Consider the following 13884-nt stretch of genomic DNA (forward strand, 5'->3'; position numbering starts at 1 on the left):
GGCCACAGTATTCCAAGTAATGTAAGGACTTCAAAAGCGACATATGAAGATGTGAAAGTTTGGACATCTGAAGATGTGAAAGTTTGCAGAAAGTTTGCCCTAAAAGTAGGGTGTGTAACTGGAGATGAGGCTAGAAAAGTAGATCTGCCTGCTCATTTGCAAAGAGTTTGTATTTTTCATACTATCACCTTCCCAGGTCTTAGTAAGGGATCCTGAGACCTTGTGAATGGGTTTAGGATTATCAATGCTCCTCCCCTATGGGCATACCTAGAGCATTGTTCACAAATGTTTTCTGTACGTGGGTGTTAATCTAGATATATATGCATAGCTTTCATCAATAAGATTCAGGTTGGGTCTGGTGACAGTGGCTCAAGCTTGTAAACCTCCCTGTTAGGTGGTTGAGATCTGAAGCACGACATGATCCAGTTATTAAACATGGATGAAGTTGTAACATTTACTGTATTCCTAGGACATGAAAATATTAGGCACAAAGCAGGGCAAGATAGATGACGCTTATGTAGAACCTATTGTGACTTGAGCTCGGCTTCCCAGGAAGGGGAAGTGGTCTCTTGTGTGGAACGTTGGCACTGTAAGCTAGGTTGCCTCACGATACAAATGCAGTTGACTCGGTAAAAGCCATTTGTGGCATCTCTTTCTGGCCCAGGTGTCATATCCCCAATGTCTTCTTCCTGTGGCAAAATTCCTCTCTCTTGTAGGAATCATCCAAATCTGAATTAAAAAATCCAGAGCACAACTGATAAGCTCCTTTCTCAGGGTGGACCTTCAAGAGTCAGGTTCCTTGAATTCGTGGCTTAGGGACTCTCGATTGACTTTTCTGCCCCAAATTGGAGCTCGACCATTTTGAGCCACACCTTCACTTCCAGCTTCTTGCTGGTTAATTGGAAATCAGAGTTTCATGGATCAGTCTACCCAGGCTGGCTTCCAACCAAGAACCTCAGATGTCAGCCTCCATAGTAACAAGGATTACAGGCCTAAGCCACCTGCTCCCTCCAATCTACTTAAAGTAACTATTGTGGGAGAGCGCAATTAGCCCACTGGAAAAAAAAAAAAAGTCTTGGGAACAGACTCAGAAGAAGCAATCACAACCACGGAGCAGGATCCCCCAAGCACGCCGGAATGTCGGTGGTGGGGCGCAAAGCCGCGACGTACACGACCTCCCACCCGCCCCGTAGCGTTTTTAGGTGTGTGGGCGTGGCTTCATGGGATTGCCATGTGGTGATTGGCCAAGAGGCGGGGCCAGCGCGTGAAAGAAGCGGTGGGGCGTCGCCAGGCGGGCCGTAGGCGGTTTCGATTGGATAGCGGCGCGTTGGGGCGTGGCGTCGAGCGGCGGGCCGCGGGTGGGGCCCGGCAGGCAGCGGGAGTAGCGAGGCTTTCGGCGTGCACCTGAGAGCCGACGCCCCTCGTCTTCCAGGCTGCGCCGCCGCAGGTCGGTCTCTACTGCCATGAACCGCTTCAAGGTGTCCAAATTCCGGCACACGGAGGCCCGGCCGCCACGCCGGGAGGTGAGCCTAGCCCGCGCGGGCCCTGTGCCTTCGTCCCCGGCCCCTCGCGGTCCGCCCCTCCCGGCAGTGGATACCCGGTGCCGCCGAGTCCCCCACAGCCTTCCCCCACCCCCCGGGGCGCCTCCTTCAGGCCCCGGCCCAGCGCCCTGGCTGGGCTGTCGCTGCCGAAGAGAGCAAAGTCCGGAGCTGTGGTGAGGCGCTCTGGGCCGCTCGGTGGTCCCCGAGGAGTGTCTCCCCCGTCCGTGTCGTCCCCGGACCCCGGAGACTGCGCATCCCTCCCGGCCCGGGCCAGGCCTGAGGCCCGCGGGGCTGCCTGACTTTCCTGCTTCCGGTCGGCCTCGCTGAGGGGCTGGGGCGCGGCGGCGGCGGCCCCCCGCGTGCCTCGTCCTCCGTGCGGTGCCGTCCAGGATCGACTCCGTCCTGGGCCCAGCGGTGGCAGACGTGCCCCCTGTTTTCCCTGGCGCCCCTCGGCCGGGCGGCCCTCCCCTCCCTCGGGTTTCCGCCAGCGCTTCCTCCTGTCGCTGCTGGCGCAAGCTCTTCTCTGACTCTCTCTCGGTGATGCTTCCAGCGGCGGCTGGGTGTGGCTTGGGGGAAGCCAGAGCTAGTGGAGCCCAGAGAAGCTGAGCCCCATGCTGAGGGCTTCCATTCCCAGAAGCGCCGCCGGCCGGATGAAAGAATGCTTAGCCCTAGTCTGTCTCTACTGTGTTATCTGGACGGCCTGGGAGTGCCCTCAGCTAATTGGGACTAGGAATTGACCTCTGGTGATCCCTTTAGTGAGCCAGAGCAAGTCGTGGCATCTCTCTTCTCTCTCTCTCGTCTCTCTCCTTGACCTTTTTTGCTCAAGGCTGGCGTTCTACCACTTGAGCCACAGCTCTACTTCCTGCTTTTGGGTTGGTAATTGTCTCAGCAGGTTTCTTCATCCAACTGCTACCCTCAGATCTCAGCTCCCTGAATAACAAGGATTACAGGCATGAGCCACTGGCACTGGGCTTGACTTCCATTTCAATTTTTTTTTTCTTTTACCAGTATTTTCTCTGCCCTATTATGCGCATTACCCAGCTTCTGCGGCCACAGCGGTAAATGTGATAGCATTTTCCTTCCCCTGTGGCATTTAGATATCATGAAGGAGACAGCCAGCACACAGAGAGAACTGGTTTAAGGACATTGCAAATTTTCATCAGTGCATTGAAGAGCATATGAGAGGCTGGGTTGGAGACAGCAAGGTAGGGGTTAACCTTAGAAGGGTGGTGGAGAAGGCTTGGAGGAAGTGGCAGATTAGTTGAAGCCAGAAGGGTGAGAGTGAGAAAGAGCCTGGTGGAGGAGTGGAAAATGGAACAAGTTGGGTGGCGAGCTTGGTGACCAATGAGTGCCCAGCAGTCCTGCAGGAGCCTGGGGATCACAGGAAGAAATTGGGTTTTATTCTAAGTACAAATGGCACTTGTTCAGTATTTAGATTTACAACAAAACTGTTGCTCTGAGTGCAGTAAGTACTACATGAGGGACTTGGTGCTTGCTCCTGGATGGGCCTCCAGCCAGCCAGGTAGACTATAGGACCATGGAACCCGGAACTGCATGGCAAGGTAAAAAGAGTTTATATCTGTGAGTCAGGAGAGCAAGTGATCTATTCTGCTTTTCAAAGATATGGTTTTGTCACTATACAATAATCACGATTCAGGAGGGAAAAATAATACAAGGTATTTATGTTCTATCAGTGGCCAGTAGACACAAATGGGAAAGTTAGATGGTGATGCTGTAATGGAGGCAGGGGACAGGGAAGGTGCTGTGAAAGTAGGAAATATAAGGACTTTGTTCATCTTAGTTTTAGAGAAAGTATTACCATGGAGCCCCACATGTTGGGAATGTTAAATGTCTCTTTGTGGGAATAAGGCATTCACTTAACTAGGGAACTTGGTGGAAGTACATGTTCTAAGGATTCTAGGCCTTGGTTTTCCCCTCCTGAGTAAGGGTGTTTTTTCTCCCGGTGTTTGGAAAGGGCTCTGAGGGGGTCCTTAGCAGAGGGCTGGGGAAGCTGAGCCCATCTTCTCTTTTAGTAACTCACTCTGACTTCCTCTGCCTCCCTCCCTCCATCTTAACAGAAACAAGTCCCCTACCCACACACTTCCTTCTGACAGCCTCCTCCCCCTTATTAAGGAACTGACTTGCTAAACAAAATCACCCCCTTAGGTTATTTCAAGAACATTTTTTTTCTAAGGGACTGTGTGAGCTGGAACAGGGTTTGAGCCAGAGGAATGAATCTATTGTGGTGCAGCTTTAAGATAGAATTCACTGGGCTGGGAAGGTGGCTCAGTGGTAGAGTGCTTGCCTTGCATGCAGGAGGCCCTGGGTTCAATTCTTCAGCACCACATAAGCAGAAAAAGCCAGAAGTGGCTATGACTCAAGTGGTAGAGTACTAGCCTTGAGCTGAAGAGCTGAGCAACAGTGCCCTGGCCCAGAGTTCAGGCTCCATGACCGACAAAAAAAAAAAAAAAAAGAATTCACTGGATTATGGTCACTGCTTTAGGCATGAGCAGAGAGAACCAGCCCTCACCTTGTATTTCTTGTTCTTTTCTAGGCATGGATCAGTGACATTCGTGCAGGGACAACCCCCACATGTGGCAGCCATATCAAATCGAGCTGTAGCTTGATTGCCTTCAATTCTGACCGTCCAGGTAGGGGTGGTGATGGTCATGGGGGAATAGGTTCAGACATTATCATCATAGATAGGATGAGGAGGAAGGACAGGCTTAAACTAGCTGGAGAGCAGGAGCAGTGATGGTAGTGGGCTGGGAGAGTTCAGAGGGGAGCACCAAGTAGGGCTTCTATCAATACAAAATGGTTAATGTAATCAGACTGATTGATTGATTGATTGTGTGTGTGCACGTGCATGTGTGCGCGCGCGCGCACACACAGACACATGTGAATGTGAATACTGAGGCTTAGGGCCTGGGCTCTATCTTTTAACTTTTTCATTCAAGGCTAGCATTCTACAACTTAAATCACACCTCCACTTTTGGATTTACAGTAGTTAATTGGAGATAAGAGCCTAATTAATGTAACTGTAACCCCTCTGTACATCACCTTTATAATATCAATAATTTTTTTTTAATTTAAAAAAGAGGCTTGTAGCCTTTTCTGCCTGTACTGGCTTTGAACTAAAACTACCAAAAATGCCAGAAGTAGAGCAATGACTCAAGTAGTAGGGCACTAGCTTTGAACAAAAGAAGCTCCAGGGACAGGGGGGAAAGAAATCAAGAAGCTGGGCAGGATGATGTATGTTTGTAATCCCAGCCGGTGGTAGGCCAAAGCAGGGAGATCTTGATTTCTGGGCCAGTCTGAGCTACATAGTGTGACCCCATCTTGGGAAACCCCTTGGCTGCTTACTATAACATAGACTTCAATCAATTGTTTGAGAAGCCCGGTGGCTTCTCAAAATTGACACATGGTATCAACCCAACCTCTCAGTCCCACTCTGCTGCCTTGGGGGGTTGGCTTCTTTCTCTGGTAAAGGTGGGAGAACTGTCAGTGGCCAGAAAGAAAATTTCTCCTTCCATCAGCCTCTCATCCCCCACACAGATGTACATCTTATTTGGGGGAAGAACCCAGCCCTGGGCTATTTGCTGTATCTGTGTCTACTGGTAGACTGAGACTAGGAGTCTTACCTGTAGACTACCAGGCTGAGTTTTGGGTATGACCCTCTCTGGAGGCTCTGATCTAGGAGTTAACTAACTGGTCCCCATTAGACCCAAAGTCAAAGCCTCTGAATTTGTTTCATAGGTGTGTTGGGTATTGTACCTCTGGATGGCCATGGAGAGGACAAGAGACACGTGGCCTACCTGGGCTGCCATTCAGGTGAGTAAATGCTTGATTCAGGAAGCCTGGGACTCCTCCAGCTTCTCTGGGGACAGGGAATCATACGTACTTGGTGTTATCATCCACACTGAGTGTTCCTACAAGGTTCTCAGTCTCAATAGGTTCAACCTGATTTAGAATTTGGGCCTGGGCAGAAAGAAGGAAAGCGAATGCTCCAGGTCATCAATCAGGAGGAGGGGATGAGCAGCACCAACCGTGGGCTTGAGGCTGGCACTGGCTTCTGTCACTCATTCTGTATAGCTCTTAGCCCTGTGTCCTCTCCTGGAGTGCCACCAGGCACCCTCCTCAGCCAGGCTGTGCAGGACCCTTCAAGGAGGTGTCCGTATTGGCTGGCAAGGTTGGAGATGGGTCCTTACAAAGTGCTTTTGTCTGCTGTTGTTGCTTCTAGAAATGCCTGGCTTTTTCTCTGGAAGCCTGCCTGAATTGAGGAAAGTGTTTGTCATAGAATGTCAGCAGCACCTGGCAGATATCATCTCCCTTCTGGAGCTCCCACCCCAGCAGCTATGGCCCAGGCTCTGGCTTGTGTACCTGGTCACTCTATGGGAGGCCATGGAGTAGAACTGTGGGTAGAGTCTTGGCCCAGTGGACTGCTCAGTGTAGGAATGATGGTGGTGGTTGAAAAAGATGACCAAGATTTATCTAGAGTGTTCTATATGTTAAATTTTACGATCTCAGTTTCTGATCTAAACTTATAAAAAGAATTGTTGCCAAGTGCCTGTGGCTCATGCCTGTAATCCTGCCTACTCAGGAGGCTGAGATATGAGGATCCAGTTCAAAGCAAGCCTGGGCAGGAAAGTCCATGAGACTCTTATCTCCAATGAACCACCAAAAAGCCAAAAGTGAAACTATGGCTCAAGTAGTAGAGAGCTATCCTTGAGCAGAAAACCTAAGGGACATTGCCTAAGCTGTGAGTTCAAGCTTGAGGAACAGCATACATACATACATATATATATATATATATATATATATATATATATATATATATATATATATATATATATAAAGAATTAAGGGGGCTGGGAAGGTGGCTCAGTGGTAGAGTGCTTGCCTTGCATGCATGAGGCCCTGGGTTCGATTCCTCAGCACCACATAAGCAGAAAAAGCCAGAAGTGGCACTGTGGCTCAAGTGGTAGAGCACTAGCCTTGAGCTGAAGAGCTCAGGCCCCACAACCGACAAAAAAAAAAAAAAAAAATCTCTAGGATTTATCTGCTGGGGCTGGCTCCTAACCTTGATTCTCAGACCTTAGCCTCTTGAACAGCTAGAATTATAGGTTGTGAGTCACTAGCACCTGACTTGTAAATACTTCTAATGGAACAGAGTCCTTCCACTCACTGGTGTATAGTTTGTCCTGTTTCTCAAAAGGACAGAGTTGAGAAGGTTATTTATTTTTCTTGTTTTTTTCCATTGTAAGGATGGAGCCCAGGGCCTCAGGCGTGCTAAGTATAAGCACATGGCTTACCATTGAGCTTTGCCCCCCCCCGCCCCACCCCACCCCCCCAGAGTTGAGTAGTTTTGACAGAGACTCGGTGTGAACTGAACTGGGTACTGCCTGACCCTTAGCAGGAAGAATTTACTAGCTTCTGCTCTGCAGATTGGCCTTTTCTGGACATTGTACCTGAATGGAACCATACAAGACAGTCTTTCAAATCTGCCTTCTTTCACTCAGCATAATATTGTCTTCATCTCTGTTGTATCATGCAGTCGCTTGACAGTTTTCTTTTTTTTTTTTTTTTGGTCGGCCGTGGGGCTTGAACTCTGGGCCTGGGCGCTGTCCCTCAGCTCTTCAGCTCAAGGCGAGCGCTCTACCACTTGAGCTACAGCGCCACTTCCGGTTTTCTGGTGGTTTATTGGAGATAGGAGTCTCACGGTCTTTCCTGCCCGGGCTGGCTTTGAACCACAATCCTCAGATCTCAGCCTCCTGAGAAGTAGGATTACAGGCGTGAGCCACCAGCGCCTGGCTGACAGTTTTCTCATTTAAAAACTTTTGGTTGGTCGTGGGACTTGAACTCGGTGCCTGGGCGCTGTCCCTGCATGCTTCAGCTCAAGGTGAGCACTCTGCCACTTGAGCCGCAGTGCCACTTCCAGTTTTCTTATGGTTAATTGGAGATAAGAATCTCACAGACTTTCCTGCCCAGGCTGGCTTTGAACCGTGATCCTCAGATCTCAGCCTCCTGAATAGCTAGGATTACAGGTTTGAGCCACCAGAGCCCAGCTAAAAACTTTTTGAAGTAGTTTTTAAGGTAATCCATTTTTTAGCTGAGAAAACTGAGGTTTGAGGAAATTAGGACTTTCCAGTATTCATACAGCTATGTGAGTAGAACCAGAATTGGAAGAAGGCAGGACTCCGATTTTTTCTTTTTTTGGGAGGAGGGGGGAGGGGGGAGTTGTCCTCAGACTTGAACTCTGGGCCTGAGTGCTGTCCCTGAGCTTCTTTTGCACTGTGCCTCTGCTGTGTGCATATGTGTGTGTATACTGGAACTTGAAGTTGGAGCTTCAGACTCTCACTCAGCCTTTTTGCTTATGGATGTTACTCTACCCCTTGAGCCAAAACTCTAGTTCCAGTTTTTTTGTTGGTTCATTGGAGATCAGAATTTCTCCAATTTGTCTTCCCAGGCTGGCTCTGAACCTTGATCCTCACATCTCAGTCTCTTGAGTAGCTAGGATTATAAACATGAGTCACCAGTGCATAATTTGCCTTTTGATAGTTTCTACCCATAGGGGAGCCACCCCATGTTGGTGATACTGAAAGGTGAGCACCCCATTGCCAGTATGCTCTAAGGAGAAGCTGCACTGTGCAGTTTGTGCCATTGGTGTGGCAACTCTTCAGACCTCTCTCCCTCTCTATAGGAGCTCTGTCAGGAAGCCCTTGTAGAGGTAGCTGAGCTCAGTTTCTGCAGAACTTTCCCTGGAGGCATAGGTACCCATGGCAAGAAAAACTGGGACAGACTGGGCTAAAGCTACAGTCTACCTATTAGTACTCCCTTCCTTCAGCCTAGCAGCCAGCATTGCAGAGCCAGACACCTGGAGTAGTCTGGTATGCAGGCCATTGAGTGGCTCGTGGTCCTCTCCTGCTTCTGGAAAAGGCAGTATAGAATCAAATTGCTAAGTACAATTTCTAAAACTGCCTGGATCTGATCCATAGCCCACCTCTTCTAAGCTGTGTGCTTCTGAACAAGTTACTTCTCCTCTCTGAGTTTCAGTGTTCTTATCTTCCCATCGGGGTGATGCTACCTGATGTGCTATTGGTAGGGGTTGAGGAATCTATGCACAGAAGTACTTAGCACAGGTACATTCATGTCACTCAACTCCATTACTGCATCCCATTCCTTTTGGAAATGCCAGGCTACCAGTGCCACTGGCAGGCCCAGCTGGGATTTCAGGCAGGAGCCATTGCAGAAATGCCTTGTCGATGTCTACTCCCCTTCCCCTGTCTCCTCTGGCCAAGAAGAAAGTAACCCTTTCTCAACCTCACTGGAATGCAGGCAGAGAGGATAACAGACAATGGCTGGGCTGCTGCTCACTTGGGTGAGCTGAAGTCCTGCCCATACTCCTCCTCTCTCTGCCCACCCTCTATCTTGCATCTCCATCCTATTCCACTTGCCCCATTTTCCCTCTCACTGTGGCTCACTCTATGCTCCACATCCTCCTCTCCCACCAAAGCACCGAAATCAGCTCCAGTTGCTCACATCAAAAGAAGGATTTTGGGCTGGGCGCCAGTGGCTCACGCTTGTAATCCTAGCAACTCAGGAGGCTGAGATCTGAGGATCACAGTTCAAAGCCAGCCTGGGCAGGAAAGTCCGTGAGACTCTTATCTCCAATAAACCACTAGAAAACTGGAAGTGGTGCTGTGGCTCAAGTGGTAGAGCACTCACCTTGAGCTGAAGAGCTGAGGGACAGCACCCAGGCGTAGAGTTCAAGCCCCACGACCAACAAAAAAAAAAAAAAAAGGATTTTCGGGGGGAATTCCTGGGGGCCTTCATAGTTGTAGGTCCAGCAGAGTACGTTACTTAGGAGGTATGTGCTGGCAGCTGTGGCTGAACAGGCTCAAGGAGCTTCTGCCCACCTGATGCTGGGGTTCTTGGACACACTTCCCAGTGTGTGAAGGTCATTTGTCCCCTACCATCTAGGGACCTGGCCATGGAGACCAACTGCTTCTGTCAGGGCATTAGATATCACCTCCAAAGTCCTGGTCTTTGTTCCCTCTGGAGAGGAACCATTGGGTTGGAACTAGAATATATATTCAGTGGATCTAACCACTCTTTTCCCACAGACCTGGTCACTGACTTGGACTTCTCTCCCTTTGATGACTTCCTTCTGGCCACTGGCTCGGCTGATAGGACGGTGAGTGGGGCCAGTTTGAGTAGCTGCCATGTCTTATCCACCCTAACCTGAAGCCTTCTGAGTCCCCAGGCTCCTGTCCCTTCTCCTGGGGGCCCGCAAGTATCTGCTGAGCTGTGGTTTGACTTTCCCTTATGTTTCTGATTGTCCAAGGGAGGCGGGCAGGGGTGATAAGGGAGGTTAGAGGGGACAGCAGAACCCCTGGCCCCACTTACATGCCTTCCCCACCAGCCTCCAAAAGTAACCTGGATCCCTGTGCTGGGGGCCCTCCCACTGTTCCAAGACACAGAGTATACAGCTACTTAGCCCAAATTGCTGAGGCGGTGGGGTGTACTGACAGGCCCAGTAGTGTGGTCCTAGTGGCGATCTTCCACTGGGATCTTACGGGGTGGGGAAACCCTGGGTGAAGACCCAGCCCTGCCATAAACTGCATCTTGCCCATAGGTGAAGCTCTGGCGGCTGCCAGGCCCTGGCCAGGACCTGCCCTCAGTGCCTGGGGTGGTGTTGGGTCCTGAGGAGCTACCAGTGGAAGTACTGCAATTCCACCCTGCTGTGGATGGTGTTCTGGTGAGCACAGCAGGCCGGGCTGTGAAGGTGTGGGATGCAACCAAGCAGCAGCCTCTAGCAGGTACTACATTGTGCAGCCCTTCTCCTTTTTTGGGGGTCGGTTGTGAACTCTGGGCCTGGGCGCTGTCCCTCAGCTCTTCAACTCAAGGCTAGTGGTCTACCACTTGAGTCACAGCACCACTTTTGGCTTTTCCTGCTTATGTGGTGCTGAGGAATAGAACCCAGGGCCTCCTCCATGCAAGGCAAACACTGTACCACTGGGCCATCTTCCCAGCCCTTCTTCTCTTTATTGGTGTTAGTAACTTGAATTAAAAAATAGGTGTCAGGGACAGGGATGGGAGCTCAGTTGGTAGAGCACTTGTTTAGCATGCCCAGGTGGAATTGATCCTAGGGCAAGCCAGGAAGCAGAGATTCTTGGAGCATCGAGTAGAAGCACATGGCCTGATGAGAATAGAGGTGAAGGAAGAAACCCTTGGGTGTAGGCGTAGCAGATCTGGAAGGAGTTTCTGGCCCTTCCTTGTCTCAGCTGAAAGGGACCCTTGCTGCAGCCTTTCTTTGGGCCAGACATCTCCACCCAATTCCTTGACTGTGGTTGTTTCTCTGCAGAGCTGGTGAGCCATGGAGACCTGGTGCAGAGTGCTGTCTGGAGCCGAGATGGAGCCCTTGTGGGCACGACTTGCAAGGTAAGGAGGCAGTAAGCACTTGTGACGTTTGTGTGTGGACAGCTTATGCTGTTTAATCCTTGATTCCTTTGCAAGCTCAGCAGCATTTGTGGGGCCAGATAGCACCAAGGTTAGGAAGGCCATTTTTGAGCCCTGTCCTCTACCTGGAGCCCTCTTAAAGGAGCTTGAGGAAAGCCTCCTGCTGGTCCCTGGTCTGTGCCATTCAGCTCCCTTCCACTTTCAGCCAGCCTCATCCAATGCCTGTTTGGTTTGTCTGAACAATCTTCCTCCCTATGAGGCTGGTGTTCAGCAGTGTCTGTACCCAAGCACTGGGCCAGCCTTGTGCTGGTACAGCAGCCAACTCACATCAAGAGAGTACAGATAAGAGGGTGGTTTTACCGGGTGCGGTGGCTCACGCCTGTAATCCTAGCTACTCAGAAAGCTGCGATCTGAGGATCACCGTTCAAAGCCAGCCTGGGCAGGAAAGTCTGTAGACTCTTATCTCCAACAAACCACTAGAAAACCAGTAGTGGCACTGTGGCTCAAGCAGTCGATCGCTCACCTTGAGCTTGGGATAGCGCCCAAGCCCAGAGTTCAAGCCCCACAACTGACCGGGGAAAAAAAAAAAAAGAGGGTGGTTTTGACCTGTGACCTGCCTCTGAAAGGAACATGCAGCCTAGAGCTGGTCAGATTCTGGGAAGGTTTGTTCTCTGCCAGGGGCTCCAGAGCAGAGTTCAAGAAGGAGTTGACTTGGGGGGCAGGGAGGGCAGGAAAAGCACACTGACTGGAGGAAGCCGCTGGTATAGATGTCTTCCAGCCACTTGGAGATTCACACCTGGAGAGACAGGTGCTGAGGCCTCTCACATGAGGGAATGAGCATTGCACCTGTTGCCATAATGGCAGCGGATGAGCAGTCAAGTACTAAATGCCAGAGCAGCCAGTGATGACCTAAGTGAGCTCTCCTTTGCCTGCCATGTGGACAGAATATTGCCAAGGTGGGCAGTGGGAGAGATTCAGGTGGCAGAGGGAGAAGTATAGGTCCCGGGGCGGGGGGGGGGGGGGGGATTGTGCTATTTCTGCGGAAGGAAACATTTCTAAGCTCAAAACCTCAAGCTGCAGGAATGAGGAATGGTGGGAGCAATGCTGTGGAGTGACCTCCTACTCCTGTTTCCTGGACTCAAATATTCTCCCTGTGGGTATGCAGCAGCATTAGCAAGTCAGACCTGTCAAGCACACTGAGACCAGCAGATGCCTGAATCCTGCATCCACAACTACCTTCCTTAGCTGAAAAGTATCCTCAGTTCAGCTGCCAACACACAGCCCTTGCAGTATGGTGTTGGGGAGCTGGGAGTGTCCCCTGTGACTACAGGTGGAGATTTCATGGTTTGCCATTGGCATCTGAGCAGAGCCCCTTGGTCAGCGTCAATGGCCAGGTGGAGCTGGGCTATGCACTGTTTTATATATGGTGAATGCCTATGCTCAGGGCAGGCTGATTGGGGTTGGTGTGGGACAAATGCCTTCCCATCAGAGCCTGTCACCTGCCTTTCCCTCTTGGTTGGGAGACCTCCCTGTTGCTGGTTTCTACTCCCTTCCTGCTTCCGGTGGTGTGGAGCAACTCTGTTCCCAAGGCCACCCTAGCCTCTTCAGCTCCTTCCTTGCACTTTGCCTTAAGAAGGGACTTCCCCAGGGCCAGAGAGTAGAGGAAGGAGTCCACTAGAGGGCGTGCCGGCCTTGTGGATGACTGGGACAGTTCTCCTTAGTACTAGGTCCTGTCTAGTGAGTCCAGGGAAGACAGGGTAGCTGCAGCTCAATTCCACTCCTTTACCTGACCCAGAACAACTTCAGTGTTCACTCTGAATCCTGGTTTGCGTCTATATTAAACTAATGCCCTCGATGGCTCAGCAACCTTCATGGAGCTTACTAGGTGCCAAGAACTGAGTTATGTTCCCAAATTTGCCAAGAGATGGAACCAAAACATCTAACTGGTGGAAGAGTGGATAAACCAACAAAACATGGCAGATACACACAATAGAATACAACACAGGCTTTAAAGGGAAGGGCAGGGGCTGGGAAGGTGGCTCAGTGGTAGCCTGCTTGCCTTACATGCATGAGGCCCTGAGTTGCATTCCTTTGTACCACATAGACAGAAAAAGCCAGAAGTGGCACTGTGACTCAAGTGGTAGAGCACCTGCCTTGAGCTGAAGAGCTGAGGGACAGCGCCTAGGGCCAGAGTTCAGGCCCCACAACCTACCCACCCCCAACCCGTCAAAAAAAAAAAAAAGGAAGGACATCCTGTTATAACTATAACAAGGGGCTGGGAAGGTGGCTCAGTGGTAGAGCGCTTGCCTTGCATGCATGAGGCCCTGGGTTCGATTCCTCAGCACCACATAAGCAAAAAGAAAAAAGCCGGAAGTGGCGCTGTGGCTCAAGTGGTAGAGCGCTAGCCTTGAGCTGAAGAGCTGAGGGACAGCGCCCAGGCCCAGAGTTCAGGCCCACGACTGGACCCCAAAAAAAAAAAAAAAAAAAACTATAACAAGCTGGATTTGAAAACTTAGCATTTCATTATGCTAAATGAATCAACTAATACATGATTCTCCTTTTTTTTTTTTTTCTTTTCTTTTTTTTTTTTTGTGTCAGGACAGGGCTTAAATCAAGGCTTCTCATTCTCACTTGGATTTCTTGCTTTTGTTATAGCTTAATTTTTATTTCTTTATTTCCTTATTTTTATTTTTGCCAATACCACCACTGCCTGGATTACTGTAGCTTTTTTTGTAAAATTACATTGTATTAGTCCTCTGGTTTTGTGCTTCTTCAATTTTGTGTTAAGTATTCTGTGTTATTTGTTCCCTCCTCCCCCAAAGGTCTTACTGTATATCCCAGGCTGGCCTAGAAGTTCTGATCCTCCTACCTTGGCCTCCCAAAT

At 50.2% G+C, this 13884-nt stretch overlaps 1 protein-coding gene across 2 annotated transcripts in view; it reads left to right on the top strand.

Moving 5' to 3' along the window:
- The first annotated feature begins 1363 nt into the window (after positions 1-1363).
- Positions 1364-13884, top strand: part of Coro7 (coronin 7) — a 59334-nt gene continuing 46813 nt past the window's right edge. The window contains exons 1-6 of one of the 2 annotated variants that reach the window (XM_070003594.1): positions 1364-1523; positions 4096-4192; positions 5298-5372; positions 9665-9735; positions 10177-10360; positions 10906-10982. In XM_070003594.1, the coding sequence (XP_069859695.1) occupies positions 1464-1523; positions 4096-4192; positions 5298-5372; positions 9665-9735; positions 10177-10360; positions 10906-10982 (564 nt within the window). In that variant the 5' untranslated portion in view covers positions 1364-1463. The remainder of the gene's footprint in view (positions 1524-4095; positions 4193-5297; positions 5373-9664; positions 9736-10176; positions 10361-10905; positions 10983-13884) is intronic. The other variant, XM_070003595.1, reaches the window with a different exon arrangement.

This window comes from Dipodomys merriami, unplaced genomic scaffold (genome assembly GCF_024711535.1).
Source record: "Dipodomys merriami isolate MVZ:Mamm:240054 unplaced genomic scaffold, mDipMer1.0.p SCAF_60, whole genome shotgun sequence".
Classification (NCBI taxonomy): domain Eukaryota; kingdom Metazoa; phylum Chordata; class Mammalia; order Rodentia; family Heteromyidae; genus Dipodomys; species Dipodomys merriami.